Source organism: Erithacus rubecula (assembly GCF_903797595.1).
Source record: "Erithacus rubecula genome assembly, chromosome: 14".
NCBI classification, from domain to species: Eukaryota; Metazoa; Chordata; class Aves; order Passeriformes; family Muscicapidae; genus Erithacus; species Erithacus rubecula.
Window position 1 is genome coordinate 14,517,152 of NC_136666.1, and position 19,619 is coordinate 14,536,770.

The 19,619-nt window shown below is 39.3% G+C and overlaps 2 protein-coding genes across 3 annotated transcripts in view; both read right to left on the minus strand.

Annotated features, from left to right (window-relative positions):
- NEDD4 (NEDD4 E3 ubiquitin protein ligase) overlaps positions 1-18,789 on the minus strand; it is a 48,340-nt gene extending 29,551 nt beyond the window's left edge. The window contains exons 1-5 of one of the 2 annotated variants that reach the window (XM_079317695.1): positions 18,669-18,789; positions 9,537-9,610; positions 8,222-8,300; positions 7,086-7,124; positions 6,580-6,633 (exon numbers count right to left, since the gene is read on the minus strand). In XM_079317695.1, coding sequence (XP_079173821.1) covers positions 6,580-6,633; positions 7,086-7,124; positions 8,222-8,300; positions 9,537-9,610; positions 18,669-18,713 — 291 coding nt within the window. In that variant the 5' untranslated portion in view covers positions 18,714-18,789. Of the gene's footprint in view, positions 1-662; positions 2,600-6,579; positions 6,634-7,085; positions 7,125-8,221; positions 8,301-9,536; positions 9,611-18,668 lie in introns of those variants that run through there. The other variant, XM_079317694.1, reaches the window with a different exon arrangement.
- DNAAF4 (dynein axonemal assembly factor 4) overlaps positions 1-19,619 on the minus strand; it is a 227,520-nt gene that overhangs the window by 151,345 nt on the left and 56,556 nt on the right. The window lies entirely within an intron of this gene.

A 19,619-nucleotide genomic window follows, 5' to 3' on the forward strand; every position in this document is an offset into this window, starting at 1 on the left:
TAATTTGAACAGCAATGTTGTTGGGAGAGGTATTAAGTTACTCTGCACTGCTCAGGCTGAAATAGTAGTTGGAAGGAGGAAAAAAAAGAGCAAGAGGAAACTGAAAATTCCTGTGGTTCAGGGTGTATACAGAAACAAATGGTATTTACAGTTTCTCTGCTCAAATGTGATTTATCTTTAATTCTACATACAACAAACTGTTCTGTAAAATGAAGCCTATCTGAAATAAAAGACCACTCATTTTTACCCATTTTATATGCAAACAACTTCAGTAACTACTATTAATGTACTGAAAAGTTAGGTGTTTATAACTACAAAATTTAATCTGAAGTTTAAATTACTCCCGTGTCTCGATAACTATACAAGAAAATCCCTCTGAGTTAATGTAAACAGCCAACTATTGTTTAAATCTATTAAATTAATGTATTTCACAGTAATATCTATTCACCTATGCTACTGTATGTACCATATTCTAAGAAACTAATCTAAAACCCAAGTGGTACAGATAATTAAAAAATTACCTTCCTAATGGTGGCAATTTGACACCATTAGGAAACTCTGAAATAACTGCGCTTAAGTCTTGGCTGCAAACTTTTATTACTTTCCAGATAAATTTCAACTGTAAAATACCATCACATTTTTCTATAAACCACAACACTCACCTTATGGGGCCTCCACAAAGTGCTAGACATTTCCCTTTTAGAGGTTCCATATCTTTTCCTAACACCAGTTGTTTTTCCTTCATTCCCAGCTTTGAACTGTATGTGCAACTGAGACGTCCTTGCACTATGACATTTGTATTTAAGGCTGGATAAGCAGCAAGAAACTTTTTGACGTGATCCTTCCAAGGAAACACTTCTTTGCAAAATATGGTGAGTCTTGCTCATCTGTGCATTTGGTCTTCCTAGTTCATTTATATTAATCTGATATTCTGAATCTGTTTTTGAGGGCAGACATGCAGATGTGCTACGTTCCAATTTTAAATGAGGGTATTTCGTACCAGAGTTCAGATTTAACTCTGGACTGCAAGAGCCATTAACCATTTCACTGCTTGATGCAAATACTCTTTTTGTAAGATGAACTGAAACACGTGAGAGGCCATCAGACACTTCTTCACCAGCTGCCTGCTGAGGACCATTCAAAATCTGACTTTTGTCCTGTAATGATGCATTCAAATAAAGTGGTCGGATATCTCTGACCTCACCAGAAGAGCAAATTGTTTTAGACAGTCTAAGTCCATTGACTGCTGTTGAAAGGAATCCCTTGGAAATGGTCTGATCTTCTTTTGGTGACAGCTCACTAGGAGAAATAATTAATTTATGAGATGTTTGATAGGTGCCTCTGTGTGGTAGTTGACCACAGCTTACTGGAGAAGCTGGAGGAGTACTGGAAGGACTCCTAGGAAAAATAACCAGTGACGAACAACGTCGCAATGGAATTTTAGTTTTCTTCCTCACTGACAAAGCATCTTGGTCAAAAGTATTATTACTTCTGTACAGTGTTTCCTGAGATGAGGTGCTCCTGGAGGGATTACACTTGTTTGCAGTGCTTCTATATGAAGAGTCACCATGTGCAACACTACTACAGAAAGCATTATCACTTGTCCAAAGCGTGCCACTGCCACTGTCACTGATGACACTGTTACTATATGAACCTCCATCACTTGTGGTACTTGCACATGATCCGTAGTCACTGCCAGCACTGCTGAACGAGCCACTGTCACTTGCTGCAATGCTGCTGAGGCTGCCTCTGCCCAGAGCAGCACTGCTCAGAAGGCTGTCATTAGATCGATGATCAGCCACAGCTCCAGTGCCAACTCTCCCTTCGCTACCAGTACCAATGAATGAAGGGTCTTCACCAGCAGCCACAGCACCCCCAAACTGAGAACATCCACTCTGCTTCCTAGACTGCAAGGAAATGTGCAGTGAACTGCTCTTTTTTATTTGCAGTGAAGAAATAGTTGTGCTTTTCTCATGATTAATTACTTGTTGCACTACAGGTGCATAAGCAGCTTGTCTAGGAGTTAGTTTCACTTGTGTAACGCTAGGTGCAGAACTCTGTGATTTTTTGAAGTGCATACAATTATTACTATCCAAAAAATCTTCAGAGGTTTCTGATAATGGATCTGTGTTGCTTCTTTGGGTAGCAAAATGCAATCTTAACCGTCGTGCCATTTGTTCTCATTTCCACGCATGTTAGCAAATGAAACCCACAAAAATCCTTCAGCAGAAAAGCTACAGGCAGCTGCACAGAACCCAGAGCTGGTACATTGCAACAGTAAAAGCCCATAAAAGTTGCAGCCCTTGTCCTAATTTCTACGAGATTTTAAAAGAAAGTACCTCTTGAAATAAGTCAGCCGTTCCTTGAACTGTAGTTTCTAGAGCGTCGTTGATTGCTTGCAGTCAGAACACCTTCATTTAGAAAGCACTGATGTTCCAAGGACCTCAGCTGCCACAAACACTAGCGACCTTGTTTCAATTACACCTTCTGGAATTTGCATAAATGAATACTAGAATAGGCTTCCAGAACTTCCCAGTTCCAAAGAGCAACGCCTGCTGCTGCTGCACGAGCTGAGTCAATGTGTCCGTACTTTCCTCAGCAGCGTATGACTACTAATATTTTTACCCATAGGTTTAGAATTACAGGAAGTTGGTAGGAATGAAGTCCCATATAATTGAGTATCAAGTCCAGGATTGAATTTCCAAATAGTAACCGTGCTAGCAAACTGCTGAGGTCTGAATTATGCACAAACTAGTGAAATAAGCCTCCTCTCCCTTAAGAAAATGTTTTTTCTGCACTATTTAAATAAAACTTGAAAGAAATCTGGCATTATCTTGCAATCCACATGCTGCTAAGTAATCACACTTTCTGAAGATATGCATATAGTAGAACTCCCTGTGTTTATTAATTCATAATTTTAAACGAGGTGCAACTGAATATGGGCCAAAAAAAGTTTTTCTGGTTAATAATTTGGCATTTGTTGTTATTTCTAGTCTGACCTTTTCTAACTACAGCTGCTAAAGGCAGAAAGAAAGAAAACTACTCTTACAAATTAAACTACCTCATTTTGTTTGCTGGAAGCCCAGAGTAAGGACACATTCATTGCACTTCAATGTGATTTGCAGATATGTGACCAGCTACACAAAATTTAGAACACTGAACTAAGTATGCACAGAGATAAAAAGCATTACCAAACAGAATTAGAGAAAAAAGCCATTCTGTGTAATTATATATCAATTGCCTCACACATTCATAACTAATTATTCTTTTTCAGCATGTTCATTTTTTAAAATAAAATTATCAGCATGTCAAAAAGTTAATATACTGTCAAATCTTCCAAGAGTAAAGGGATTGAGAATTCCTACAAAATGTTTCAGTGGCTCATACAATCTGCAGAGGTCCTTTGCTGGCACCTAGTGGGACTTTTGATAAAAGACAATCCTGAATCTTGCTGTTAAGTGGGATTTCTGTTGTGGGTTTTGCTTTGAAAAACAACATTTGACTATGAATGCACTTTTGAATACATAAGCCATATATGATGCAGTACTAAATGCTACTGCACTAACATGAAATTACTTAGTACTGCTGAAAGAGTACAAACAGAAGAGAACACTAGGCCATTTATACTTTTATAGGTCATACTAGTAGGAGTTTTTTCTGCTTCATATTTATTTAACCTTTACTGTATTTTAAGCTAGAAGGCAGTAAAATTAACATTTATACCTCCTTCCCAAAAAGGGCCAAGAATCAAATTCACAGTACCTTGTTTGCAAGCAACAAATTTGTTTTCTAATTATACTCCAGGGCTTACTTAACCTCCATTACCTGAATTCCATTATTAGAATGCAGCAATAAATGAATACTAGCTTATTCATAAAAAGCCAACAAATACAACACTTTGTTTATTTCATTATAACCAACAGGACTTCTTCTAAAGTTATATGTTGGTGGGGGACTGGGATGGGGACAGAAGAGGAAAGGAAAATACCATAAAAAGATTCTTTTGGTCAGTTTCAGAAAGTTACATTTGAACTTCAAGCAATACAGTAAAAATTACCCATAAAACCAGACAAGCCAAACACAAACCAAAAACATGAGCAAGTGACCTTAAGATATGTGAGAGAAAAGTAAAAAATGCATTTCTTAAGGTTTCTTCACTCCCCAAGAACAAATATATTAGTGGAACAGCTGGCAAAATGTTGGTGTGACACAAACTGCAACCATTGGAGGTGCTGGTTTCTTTTAGCAAAGGCATTACTTTCTCCCCCAGTGAATCATCTGAAATGTTTTGTTCAACTGTACTAAAGAAATCCTAAGAAAACAAAAAACTGACATAATTTGGTAACTCAAGCTTTAAAATTCCAGCAAAATTTTTCAGCATGTCCCTCTTCCTCCACTATACCTGTAGAGGTATTGCCAGCCAACAACAGCTTTGTCAGGTGATGTAAAATAGCTGTTAAAGAGTTAAATTTGAAGAACAAACTACATTTAGCACTCCTTTACCAAATCCAAGACAAGTGAATTTTTAAAGTTTTGAAGCTATTATGGGAAGACTTCAAAACTCTGACTATTAGCAATATAACCAAAGCAGCAAGACATGAAATTTAAGCTAAACTCTGAAGAAAGGTTTTGAGGCTGGTATTTAAGAAAACAGTATTTCTTAAAAACAAGCAAGTATATCTGCCTTCCATTTATCCCTAAAAGTTAAAGGGAATAAAAGCACTTGGGATAAAATTTTGCAAAGAGGAAATTAATCACTGGAAGGACACAAATGCAAGAATATTTCAGTTGTATCAGATTGCTCACATTTAGACTTTAAACAATCATCCAATAGGTAGATGAAAGAACACTGAAAGTAGCAGAATAAAATGCTAAAATAACAGAAGATGAAACACCTTTTGATCATAGCTACTTAGCAAAACATCAGTGATTTAATAGAAGTGGGGGAGCTTGTCAATGCTAAATAACAGTCATAGCTAAGGCACCAATTTGTCTTACTTAAAACCACCCAAGACATCTGGGATAAAAACACTGTTTCTGAGAGCAAGCTAAAGAGAAATAGGAAGATGGCCTGTTCCATTCACCAGGTGAGATGGAAACAATGAACAACATAAGGATTTTATTACAGAACTATAGAGTGACTGATGAGGTCATGATACTATGATGTCTAAATATAATCAGGCATGGGAAACAAAGCACCATTTCCTAGCTGATACCAACAAGATGTTTAATTGGTTCCTTTCCATAAGCAAACAGATCAAACAACATACATTCCAGATTAGAGAAAAAATATGAAGGAGATCTCCTGGTGGAAAATACAAAGAAAACACTGGCCTTCTCCCCCCTAAAAAATCAAAATCTTACTTTCAAATCATGCCTCGTGGCTTCCAGGTGGTGGCAGCAATGCTCTAATGAGATGTGCAAAGGACAGAGTATTTTGATCTCATGAGGGATATGCTGCAGCCCATAATATTATGTCCAGATGAAAATCTGAGCATCCTGAAAAACCACATTTAACCTCCAATGTAGGCCACAAGTGCTCATGATCCCCCTTAACACTGCTTTTAGATAAATAAAAAAGACCATATGAAAACCTTGGGACAGGTAATGTCACCAGTTAAGTAGTAAATGGTTTGGGGACTGTGCAATGCCTACAAACAAAAAACAAGCCTCCTTCTTAAATCTCATTATTCTAGGAGGTTTGTACTTATATTAACACACATTTTTACTCTACCCAACCTCAGCAGAGTAGCACCTTGATAAAAGATACAGTGGTTTACTGAACATATGCAGAAAGCTTTAGGAAAAAATAATGTTTTTCATGGCCAATGCACTACTCAAGCACAAAGCACAAAGAGATCCTTTATTGGGAATGAAACTGTGTTTGCCATGCAAGAGCACTCAATCCCTCCTAGTAGTTCCAAACTCCTGCACAAGGGAGAGGTATTTATTCCAGTGACAAGGAACTTCAGTGAAACAGATGCAGGTGTCAAGACTGTACTGCTACAAGCTTACTCACAATGAAACACACAAACAAATACAGGCAATTAGACATCTGTACACAAAATGAGAACTTGGGTCAGAAGAGCACAAGCTAGCCCTATCTCACCAGTGACCAGCCATTCAGAGTGACACCTATCTACAAGATTACAATCCAGTGCTCACTTCTTGAGCTTTCCAAAGAAAACCCATGTATGCTTCTTTCATGCTACTCCTCACACACTGAAGAAGCTTCTCACACCAAATATCAAGAGTGCTTTGTTTGCAGGGAAAAATAAACATCCAGTGCAGAGCTTTCAATATCACCAAAGAATTTCGTCCTATCACATGAACAGCACTATAAAAGAATTATTCTTTCATGAGTTAAAGCACATTAGAAGTTTACAGTAATAATGTAACTGCCTCAGAGCTTCAGAAGAGTGGTAATGTCAGATAAATAATCAGGTCTGTCTTTAGCTTTAGGTTTCATTATAGAAATTAAGGTTGCTTGGAGTGGGTTTTTTATCCACATTGAATCCTGATAGACTAGCTTTCATTCAAGTCTTTAGTACACTGCAAAATTAACACAAAAAGACCTACCAAACGGTTTTCATCAAATACTTCAAAAAGGAGTCTGTGCTTCTGAGGATTAACCTATGAAAAACAAGTGTAGTGATAATTAACATATATACTGAATTCCAGCACTTGTCTTCAGTAAAAATCTCAGCGTTCATGCAGGAGGAAAGAAATACCAAAGGTCTCTACTAAACAGCAAATTTTTACCTTGCTGACATTCTACTATGCAACACTTACTAGAACCAGTAAGACACAACTGGGAGTATCCCAAACTGCTTCTAAATCCATGCACATGCTTTTAAACATTCACAGAATAAAGGAGGCAACATCAAGACTGAAAATGCAATATTTGTGCCATAGTTAACAAATGTATTTCTAAGGAAAACAGACATTAGAAATTAGTACATTTAACTGTAGAGTTATTCCTGAATTAGGGAAGAGTTCTGCAGTAGGGAGAGTAGTGAGTAGTTTTTCCCAATGTGTCAGCATAATATCCAACAGATAATAAAGCTATAAACAAAACCACTTACTCTAAATAAGAGTTCTTCATTCCATTTTGGGTTTAAGGACTATGTGTGGAAGAAGAAAAAAAAAGAGCATTGGTTATACTGATAATTCTGTACATAAAGTGCAAATAATTTTTGATGTATTACACATTTTATTCCACTTAAGAAAAAAGTACCTTTAACCTTGATACTGCTGGTGAAAGTCAAAGAAGTCTTGTACTGTTTAATGCAGTGCAGAATGGAGACAACTTATGCAGGTATATTGGCTATGCCATGGATACCCAAGGTGCACTAGATACTTGAAAACAGTTAATTTAGAGTATATCCCTTCAGTAAACATCACTGCCTTCCTCTCAGTTCAACACCCACATTACTTAGATGCAAACTCTCAACAAATGCCAAATCTCTAAGCAACACAAACTACACAGACCAGGCACAGATGGGCCAAACACAGCATAACTCACCCAATTAAACTCTTTGAATTGTGATAATTTTAAAAAACACTACAGATAGTTCAGCTACAAAGAGAGTAATGTAATAATTATCCACATGGAAGAAAAAATGCCTGAGTCTGCATGGAAGGAAAAATGCAATCTTATAACAAAAATCACAGCCACTATCTGAGAACAACAATTTGCAAGAGTGCTTTCCCTCTCATATGTAGAGTTCTTAGTTTTCAGTCAAACTAAGTTAGCAGTACTGACTTTTTCCTGTATGTATTCCAGAAAAACAAGTAGTATCATGACTCAGGTGAATGATGCAATTTGATGTTTAAACTGAACAAATTGTGTTTGTGTTCTAACATTAAAAAGATAAGAGTTGTGCAGCAAGAGTCTTATATCACTAAAGATCTCAGAAAAACCAGAACAATCCAGTACTTCCATTAATAATGTAGTTTTAAAACCAGTACTCACCTTATATTCCTCAGTTTTTCCTCTACCTTTCAATAACATTTTTGAAGAGAAAATGCCACAATAATGCCAGAAACAGAGAAGCTGAGCAGACCATGGAACACTTCTTTCCATTCACTCAAAGGACATGAATTCTCACATTTCCTATAGCTTTAACTTTTCCTCTGGAGTCTGATTTAAAAGAACCTCAACACAATACCACAAACCCCAAACAAACCCCACCACACCCACACAGATAAGATGACTAACCTTTCTAATAGTTTTTGTCTGAATACTGGTAAGGACTCCATTCACTGGATCATATAATGTCACTTTCACATATGGGTCACTGGTAGGGAAAAAAACCAAACAAGTAGTATGCTGCTCTATGCCCTTTTGGGTCACCATTATCAGCAGTCAAGTTTTAAAAGGCTTAAATTAATAGCAGTTATGTAACCAGGGCTACAATTACTCTACAAATACCACAGACATTTGTAATTACAATCATTTCCTTCACAGTTTTACAGATAAAACTAATATAAACACTAGTAGTGATAATGACCATATTAGCTATAACATTCTGTGTATCAGTACAATGTGACACTGTCCTCTTTCACAGTTATTTCAGAACAGATTTAATAAATTCTCTCATATTTCAACAAGACATGCATGAAAAAATCAGTTGTGACTGAAAAAATCCTGAAGTATTACTTACTTTAACATTTTAGAACACCTGGAATTTGAGGTATTCCCTCAAACATGCAATTATTTTGCATAATGTTCTATAACCTTGAGAGAGTTTGAGCTTAATCTGAATTTTTTCTGTTAATGAAGATGTCCTAATATTGTTTCTTCAAATGTCCTATTGCCTTTTCCTTTCCTGTGGTACTAAAACCCAACATATTATATGAATATCTACTTTTCATGAACAATCAACTGCTCAGAATAGTAACAAAAGGTGACCAAGATTGTCTGCCATACAGCAAAAGAGCATACAGTTTTCACATATTTAAGTTATAATGAGAAAAGCTGATCTATTTTTGCTTGAGGTAAAAATATAAAAGTACATGAGCAAAAAATTTAAGGGAAACTCCCTGGCCTTAGGGAAAATAGGAATTTCACAAGAGAAATTTTTCTATTGCTAAACTGGATATCACACAAAGCAATTTTGCTAATGCTAAAATAACAATATTCCTGCACATATACCAAAGCAGCTGACAGCAGAACTTGTACTAAACCCATCAATACTTTTCTAGACCTTCTGTACAAAGGCCAGAAGCAAAAGTGGCTTTAGCACAAAATTCACTCTGCCACTTGCCAACTCTTCAAGATCCTAAAAGCATTTCAATTATCAACTCAAGTTGATCATTTCTTTGCTAAATGCTAAGCCACTGTTCCTCTGCACATAATTTGAGTTGAAACAGTCTTGTAGCTACCAATAATTTTATAAAGTTGTCAGTTGAAAGAGTTTGGATTTTTTTTTTTTTCTTGCAAGAGACACAGAAGAATTTACTGAGAACTAAAGAGCTTCAGAAAGAAAATAAAAAAGTAGCTGTCCCTTAATATATTAACAACATATTCTTACCTGGCTCCTAAGATATCCTTCTTGGCCAGGCCAATTCCAGCTATAACCTTCACTCTGACAATTCTTGTGTTCTCCTTAAAAACAAAGCAACATATTCAAGATGCATTCAGATTTGTTTTTCATGTATATTTTCAATTAATAAAACTAAAAGAAATTATGGGCATAATTTTGAATTCACACTGAAAACTATAGACTAAATGATGCAGTTACTTGGTCTGACAGAAATAGCTCTATCAGTAACATTCAGACAAATCTGCATGGACCACAGAAGTTTTCACCTAATGGTATCTGGGTAGTCATCAGAGGGAGGCAAATAGTCTGACAATATTTATTTCGTGGACAGAATGAAAAGGGTATCAAAGTAATCAAACTAAATTAAAGCAGTAATAAACTTGGGAAAGAAATGCAAGAATAAAAATTTCTTGCATCTATTTTTAGTTAACAGCACAGAGAGGTCACACTTAAAATATCAGGATTTCTGATATGACCTGCCAACAGGGTATGAGTCTTTTAAGAAACCAAAAAGTATTTTAATTACACATATACAAATTAGCTTCACAGAAGTGACATAAGTAATTGCACTCCTCCTGTTAATTAATACAGCTGCACAGCCCTACATGGCTCATATGATAAGGTACTGAATTCAAGAGGGGGAAAAAAAAAAATCCCAGCAGCTGTGACCATATCAGAGGAGAAAGACAAATGAGCATTGTTTCTGTGGAAAGCAGAAAGCTTTTCAGATGAAGGACTGTTTGTAGGAGATGGTGGGCCAGAGATTCTTGTGAGGAAAGCTGATTCAATCTAGGTTAAGGAGTTAAACATACAAGAGCAATGGGTGAAGCAGTGGATCCCAAATTCCACATAGTATTGAAAGTACTTTCTAAAGGAGACTCCTAGGAAGGCACTAAGAATGCTTTATCATTGGTCTCCTAATTAACCACAGGGCTAGAGACCTGACCAATCCCAACTGGAATAGTTCTTAAAGCTGATGGAGAGAACTGCATCCTAATCCTGAGGCAGGAGCTACTGGCTAAAAATGTAAAACTGAGAACAGACCACTAAAATAAAAAATAATAAAAAAGTAAGCAAGTTTCTCCCAGTCTGTACAGTTAGAAGTGATTGCCTGAGAACTGAGATGAACATCTACAATGTTCACCCACCAACAAAACCATCAACTGTCCAAGCCAATTCCAGCCAAGTCACAAGTCCATCTTCAGCCTTCACCTCAAAGGAAATTGTCTCCTAGTTGAAACTCAAAGAGTTCAGAAAAGGAAGACCAACAAACAAACCCTCCCAGCACTAACCATTAGGAAGTGGTCTAAGCTGTCAAAACCTCTGGTCATGTCATGTACTTTTAAGGTACATATTATCATGTGTTTTATGACAAAAACACAACCAACTGGATTTAAGAAAACAAGTAAAAAACTATGTTTGCATCAAATTAAGAAGAGCTATTTGTTAACATTTTTATGTATCACAAATATCCTAACACATCAACCCTTCTTACAGCCCATGGGACCCAACTGACAGAAATCAGCTTGACAAAAAAAACCTCAACTTTTCCTTCTCAGAAAAAGACTAAGAGCCAGTGATGTAGGACACACAGCCCTAAAAGACAAACAGGTTTTCATGTATCTGCATTGTTGCTTAGACCACAAGATTTGCTCCATTAGTCAAGCATGAGAAAAGCAAAGACAATTAGATGCTTTTGGGCACAGGCATCCCAGAGTCAGGCTTAATAGTGCATCAATGTAGTCCACACAGGGGAAATCCCAAAATAGGATCCATGCTCCTGAGATTTTAAAGTTGGCTTAATCACATGGTTTGTTTACTCGTATCATAAAAGAGATATGAAAGCTATTTTACAGAAAGACAAATTGCTTTGCACATAGCCTCAGGAAACTAGAACCCACAAACCCAATGCTGGCATGCTGAAGGTTGATTTAAACATGCCTTGCTGAAAGAAAGGTTATTATTTATTTGGGGTCAGTGCCAAACTAGGACAGTTACAACATTTTATTTAGCTGAGCAGAACAATTAGCCAAGCCACCATGAAGGCATGGAAAGGTATGCCCCATAGAAATATCTTTCTACATTAACAGAAACAGTTAAAAAATTCCTGAATTGTTCACAGCAATCTTCCCAACAGATCTCCTTTTTCACTTTCACTTTTTCGACTAACCACTCTCACTGCCAAAAGCCACCACACCCCTTTTTGGCTTTTTTTTAACTGACACTGAAGGGTCCATTCCTGCCTTTTCCAAGCTATTGAGATTAGAAACCTCGGGGAAAAAAAACCATGCTAACGTGCAAGGGCTATACATAATGGCAACACACAAGGCTCTCCATTCTCTGGCCACACCAGTGTGCAGTGAACACAGAGGAAATTCAGACAGCATGATGCAAATACAGCCAGAAGGGCCTGACACTGGCAGGAGCCATTATGCTGTGACCCTGCACATCCTGGAGAGGCAGAGCCTGCTGACAGGATATCGGCAGAGCTGTGACCATCCGACCTCTCCTCCTCCCTGACAGCAGAATTACTGAGCAACTGCTGCCACAGCTCCAAAAAGCTGCCACAAACACACTGACCCCAGAAAGCAGTCAACAGCCAAAGAGATCCAGGACCTTCTGAAGCTCATTTCATGCAGACAAAAATTAGGCCATGGAAGCTCTGCATGGAGACAAAGCATCAGACACTTGATTCTGGCACCCACAGGAAGCAGATTCAAAATCAAAATGTCATGGTTTGAAAAGCAATTTTGAACCTCATCCTCTTCACCTTTGCTCAGGGGATCCTTACTTGTCTCCTTCATAGCCACATCCAAGGAATAGTGGATCAACTCCTCTAGATCCACAGGCAGCTGCAACATGTTTATGTGGCCCAAAAAATGAGGGTTACAGCTTTTTACTCTTCCATACTGACTACAGACACTCTCAAGCTTGCCTTGCTACTCTTTTACACCACTGATGTGCTCCCAGTGGTTCTGGTGGCAGAGCAAGGAACAGGCATCTAGCCAGGGAACAGGAACACACCAGCTATGCAGCACTGCAGTTTATCTAAGAGACTGCTCTCTCACCCCAATTTATCTCCTCAAGAGTCTCTTTCTGGATATAAATGTCTACCCTGGCTTCTGCAGTCCTAACTTGAACAGGTCAATCTGAATTTATTCTGTCTGTACAGCTGAAGAAACTGAGCATTCTCTGCTGCTTTGTACACACAGGAAGTTTTACAGGTTTGGTGCCTTTGTAGCCAGCTGCTCTGTAACACAGACATGCACACAACAGTCCAGCAAAGGCAGCAGCTCTGGGCACAGGCTTGTACAGGGATTGTTTGTACAGATGGAACCAGGACGTTCAGCTTCTTTTGACAACTTCTGACTGCCAGCCATTCCAGAGGCTGGAGGCAAAAAAACCAAACAAACAAAAAAAAGAATACAATAATGTTAAAATGGAACTGCTAAGCTGTTCCCTCTGAGAATGTAAGTAACCCAATATGAAACAGGCAAAACCAGTAAATGGAAATAGAAGAAATATTGTTAAAACTACTGAACCTGTCAGGGAGTGGCTGCAAGCAGTGCTTGTATAAGGCTGTTCCCAACAAATTCAAGCTTAAATTGTTTTTAGGGGCTATATAGTATTTTAAAGCTGTGGGGTAGGGGAATAAGGCTACAACATTACAGAGACTAAACTATTCAAAACATCTTGGTCTGATTAAGGGAGACAAAACATCCTTTTCAGAGCTGAGTCAGCAAGATAGTTATCTTATTATCAACTTCCAGGTTTTATCATTACTCTATTGTTAATCATATTAGTATATTCTAAAGTACATGCTCAAGATGCTAGTCAAAACAATTGGGACTACTAAACCACGCCATTTTCACCATCTCTAGTAATTAATCTATTTACTAACAGATACTGTGTAACAAGGGATGAAATAGAAGGTTTCTGAGTCACAGTGTTGACAATCAGTAACTTAAAGCCTTAAAGGCAATGCTATCCAGCTTGTGACTCTTTGAAATTATAATAAAACTGAAATCCTTTTTATGTATACCTTAAATTAGTAGTAAAATGTGTTGTTAGAGCAGCAAAGCATCAAACTAATAAAGTGGCACTCGCAGAAGATAGTTTTGTTTCCACAAAAGTCACTATGAAACCACCTATGTTCAATTAATATACGTTAGATGAGCTGCTCTTGAACTATTTTGGATTGAAGAAAACAGCACTTGGAAAGAAATTTCAACCTTATAAGGAGCTCAAAAATTTTGAACTTGTTCACAGCCTTGAGAATGGAATGGTCTTGCCTGGTTTACATTGCTTGCAGTCAATAATTACAAAGGACAGGAATTAACAAACTGCTCATTCTCACTGCCATCCTTTCCAAATTCACATGGCAGGAAAATAACACTAAAGGCAACTGGGAGAATATGTTCTGCCTTAGTGACAGAAGCCCAAGAGAGAACAGAAGACAGAAGAAAAATATATGCAAGAATAAAGGGTGAGAAAAAAGGCACAGATCAAGAAATGGTGACATTGATGACTATAGCCAAAGCCAGGATGGTTAATTTAATGCAAAACATAAAATGTTAGTATCTACTAGATAGCAGACTACTAGATAGCTTTTTTTTGAGGAAGCCAATATAAAAATGACTGAGTAGTCTAACAGAACACTTGGTAGTAAACAATTCCTCTAGGCAATAACATCCTGTTATTCTTTTTTTCCTGTTAGACAGGTCAAGAATGAACTACCACTAAAGCCAAGATAAGAGCACCAAAGCTTATTACAACAATAAAACCATATAGCAGCATCAGCTTTAAAGATTCTGGCAGCACCAGGAACTACATACTAAGGATTTCTTAAGATTCATATCATGTCTGCATATAGTTCTCATTTGAAAGAAATCATTTCCCATAGAATGGGAAGCCTTAGGTAGAGAACAGTATTTCCTGAAATTATCAGACCTCTCAAGTGAGGCAGTCATACATGTTAGGTGACATCTAAATGATAGCAAGTCTTTTTGAGCATCATCACTTCATTTTACCAGGAGATGGAAAATGGGAAGGAGACTTTACCATCTGACCATTGCTTCACAACCCAGAGAACACTGTCCCCTCTACAGTGACCAACAGAGCTGAACCACTTTTCTTTGAAGAAATTAATTCAAAACAAGCAAAGTTTTAGATTGACATATTTCTATTATAAAACTACATTCACTGATCTTTTAAACATAATGAAAGTCATTAACTTCCTCCTGCCAGTTACAGATCATTCTTACTAATTCACTAGAAGAAGTTACCAACTCATCAAAAAATTTAAAAAACCCAAGAACCTCCAACTAATCACTAAACAACTTTTCACTATGTGCAACCCAGTATCCATAACATTTCCCACTCAATGTTTATTAGTTCATTGTAAAGGAAAGGCTTTTAAAAAAACAACACAAAACAAACAGAGGAACATAAAATAGCTTCTGGAAACCACAAGATCTACACAAACCACACTGCTGTTCATAAAGTGCAAGTGAACTCCAAACAAAATCAGGAAACTTGTCAAGACTACAAGCCAGCAAACCTCACTATTTATACAAGAGCCTCAGCTAATCCAGATATGTGGGATTCTAGGACATGCCTTGTGATGGTAAAGTCCTTCACAGCCTAGAAAAAGATGAGAGCCTTTCTACAGCATAGAGACATGAATGTCTATTTTTTCTGTTTGAGTGTCTGTATAAAAACAGTCAGATATAGCAGACATCTCATACAGAGGCACTGGGAATAGACTTTGAATAGGAACTGAAGCACTGGGCTGCCTCAAGCTCAGGCACAAACGAGCCAAACAACATTACTGGTCTTGTCAGAGGCAACCCAAGAGATTAAGTCCATGCCAGTCTCTGAAGTAATGTCTGAAACATTTCTACTCATCAGCATCACCTCCAAAAGACAGCAATATAAGAAGAGTTGTGGGGTAAGGTGTGCACAAGTAGAGAAGACAAACCATGTATCCTAGACATTCGGTTCACCAGCTACAAGCTAAATAACCACAAACAACCTACTCCAGCAGTAGATCCTGAAGGAACATAACAGTATACCTAAAGCTGTCCAGAAAGAAATACCATGTGAGAAATCTTAGGTGACCTGCAGTAAACGAAAATACTTGCTCTACACAGGACAATTCTCAAATTCTCAAGTGGCTGAGAAAGCTGAAATGGCAAATCCATCAAGTAGGAAGTGTATTTTACCTAGGAGAGGTTCCCATTTCTAGTTTCATCCCTGAAAGCAACCAACATAATTGATACAAAAGATCTAAACATCTATCTAACTTAGAATGTTATCTGGGCAGCATAAAAAGAACTAAATGAAATAAGAAGTATTTAATTCATGCTAGGAGTGTAGGAACTCTGACATACAGACACCTGTAAATTAAACTGGCTATGAAAGTCATGTATATAGACAACCACTGTCTTTTTATTGAATGCCTACAGTGCAAGCAGGTATCATAACAGAAAATAGATATAGATACCAGACAACTCTCTATAAACTATATTTTTAACTCAGAAAAAAAAAAAAAAGTAATTCCTTCTGTAACCAAAACAGGTTACAGAAGGGAAGAAGGAAGTGCACTTTATGGCATTCCTTTCCCCTTCAGAAAAACTTACTAGGACCATAAAAAGCAACATGTTGTTCTTATTTCCATACCATTTGAGATCTACTTTTCTACTGCTAAGATCTTGCTCTGAATACAAAACTATTGTTTTTTCCACATTCATCTTACTAGTGCTCATTATTTCAATACTCAGCTAAGCCATAAGTCCTGTGGGTGACAGGATACTCTTACAGAAGAAAAATTGAACCAGAGAAATTAAGGACAACTGCACCTGCTAGATTCAGGCACTGCAACTCAGATACCTACATACAGCATATACACAAACCCACTTATACACAATAACCTCAATTACACATTCTTTTTTATCTCAGTTTCTTTTTGTGTCAGCAACATCATACTAGCAATCCTTTATAAAGTCCAAGTGATTAATACACCATTAACAAAGAAATCTGTCATAAATGCCTAACTTGAGTTGTGATGGAACCCACACTCTAATACTACATTCAACTGCCTCAACAATTACACCAACTTCTCCTCACCTGCCTTCCTGATCACCAATTTATTTATAATTATTATATTTACCATATCCAAAAGCTGCAATAAGAGGTTTTGCAGATAACATTGCTTTATTAGACAATTCTGATTTACACCCCAAGCAAATCCTATCTCAGAGAACAGGCCCCAGAGCAGCCCAGGGGAAGCAGCAATGTGCAGATAAACTATGACAAGACTGCAAAACAACGCAGAGGGACGAGAGAAAAGTCCTTGATGATACTTTCAATATTACTTGGGTTTCTAACCATGTTTTTCTTGTGCTTCTATGTATACAGTTTTCCAGACTTAAATTCTGTGAAGACAGAAAAAGACCATCCAAGGAGGGAGATGTATAGTATGCAAAAGCAGCTAGGAGAGCAGGTTTTTTGCAACCCTAAGATAATTTGTTTTGTCATTTGTGCAGGCAGAATCTCTCAAGAAAACTGTGAAGATAACTGAGCAAGTTCTTTACATGCAAATCAGTATCTACTCACTGAATAAAGTCTCTGACAATAACTGCACTTTTCACATATGTCACTTGGAAAAGTCTGGCTAAGCTTTTGAATTACAGAAAAAAGTTTGATCTAATAGATTTTTTCACATGCTTTCTTCCCCTTCCCCCAGCTGTTCCAAAGGCACATATTTATGTTCAAAAAGATAGAGGGAAGATCAGAATTGTTCAATTTTAAGCAGATTTCAAAATATTCTCACCATAGCAAGGGAGGCTACAAAGCATCTAAACCGAACAAAGCTTAACAAAGTTCAAATAGAGAGACTAAGGCATGAAATCTTTTAGTACAACAACACAGCCTCAGAAAGTTACTAGCAACTGAAAACAGGATCTTGCAATAGGAAGTGTTACGCAACCCTTGCAGTATGCAGTGCTAATTTTGTATTACAAATCCTATGTAATTCAAATACTATGATGAAGAAAAAAAGTAATTTAAGAGCTTTTTAGTTACCTCTCCAGAAATAAAGCACAACTTGAGAAAGAGAGTCATGCTAACAAGACAAGGAATAGTATTTTAGAGCTTTAACAAACTGAATTCCAATTAGGGATGCAACAAGTATGGATTGACACAGAGATATCACTGCCTGAACACAAAAAAAGAGCTGATCAAAGACAATCTTGGTAAAATATCCTGTTGGCTCAAAGACAGTATTACTGACATTTCACACAGGTCACCAAACAGCTTTCAGAGATACTGCTTTTAGTTTTCCTGCATCTGCAGTTAAAAAAAAACGAACCAAAAACAAACCCTAACTTTCCTTCTTGATAAAGTTTACTATTCTATAATATTCCATCTCATGCACAAGCCTTGGTTACAATGCAAAAGCCACCCCCACCTGTCTGCCACTTACACCCAGTAACAGGTACATCAGCCCCAGCCACCTTCCAAAAGATCCACGTGCTCAGGAACTACGACCCCAGGACAGAGGCCACTGCAGGAGTCACTTTCAGACACCCACGGGTTTATTGCAAACAACAGTGACACAGAATTCCAGCCTCCCGCTAAGGGCAGCGCGGGGATGAGCCCATCGCTGCCTTTGTACCGCGCTAATCCACGCACCGCTCCTGTCACACCGCCTGTGACAAAGCCTGGAACAAAGACGCGATTCTTCGGTACCGGCAAGAGCGAGCGGGGAGAAGAAATCCCGCTTCACTCCGTCACGAGGAAGTTGCGAGCGCACGGGGATCGCTCCGTCCACAGAGGAGCTCCACAGCTTCCAATGGGAGAAGACAGGAATGCCGGTGCTAGCCGGCACGGCAGCCGCCACCTCACGGCGGCCCGGGGCGCAGGGGAGCCGGGCCGGGGCGCCGGTCCCGCCGGAACCCCCCTCACCACCTCACCCCGCTCCCCCGCCCCGCGCCACACCGCAGCCGGTCCGCAGGGAACACCCACCCCGCGGGGGCTCAACCCCGCGGAGAAGCCACCGCCCGGCCTCCGCGCAGAGGGCAGCGGGAGGCGCGGGGGGCGGCCCGGGGCCTCGCTCACCTCCTCGCCCGGCAGCCCGAGCACCTCCGCAGGAGCCGCCGCCATGGCCGCGCGGCGCGCGCCCCCCGCCGCCGTGTTTACCTACGCCCCTCCTCGCGCCCCGCCCCGGGCTCCGCCTCGCTCCTATTCCCATCGTCTGATTGGCGCGCGAGACTCCGGCCCCGCCCATCCGGGCGTCGGCGGCGCGTCCCGATTGGCTGTCGCTCCGCGCCCCGCCTGGAGACACGCGCCGCGCGGGCTGCCTGAGGGGGCGCGCGGCCGCCGCCCTCAGTCCCGCCGCCCCTCAGGGCGCCGCGGGAGCCGCGCCGCGCTCCGCCCTGCCCTCGTCGGAGCCCTACCCAGGGCCTCGGCGGGATAATGCCGCCTCACTAAAATTTTTTCCGGTGGTTTACACTGTCGAGGGCTTTTTTTACAATTGTAGAATTGATTATGTTGAGAAGGACCCCTAATATCATCGAGTACAACCTACGATCCAACACCATCATGTCAACTGGACCATGGCTCCAAGTGTCCAGTATTTTCTTAAAACATCTCCAGGGACGGTGACTCTACCACCACCCTGGACAGTCTGTTCCAACATCTAGTAACCCTTTCTGTGAGGAAATTCTTCTGCATGTCCAGCCTAAACCTCTCCTGCTGCAGTTAAAGATTATTTTTGTACCTCTGAGAACCAGGCCCAAGCTATGGAACTCTTGCCTAACCTCTTGTACTCAGGGAACCTAAAATTGCAAAAATTTGGGGAAAACGGAGAGGAAAAAGGACTTTTCCCGCCAGGATGAGGCAGTGCTGCCCTTCCAGGGTGCTCTGAGGAGGAAGGAAGTCCCAGCTGTGTGAGGAGCTGACCTGACATAACATCCAAGCCGGGAGAATGCCAGAGGACAGAAAAAAAATAAACTGCAAAAGCCATGTCTGAAATCAAAACAACAATGTTGTCAAGACTTTTCTCGAGAA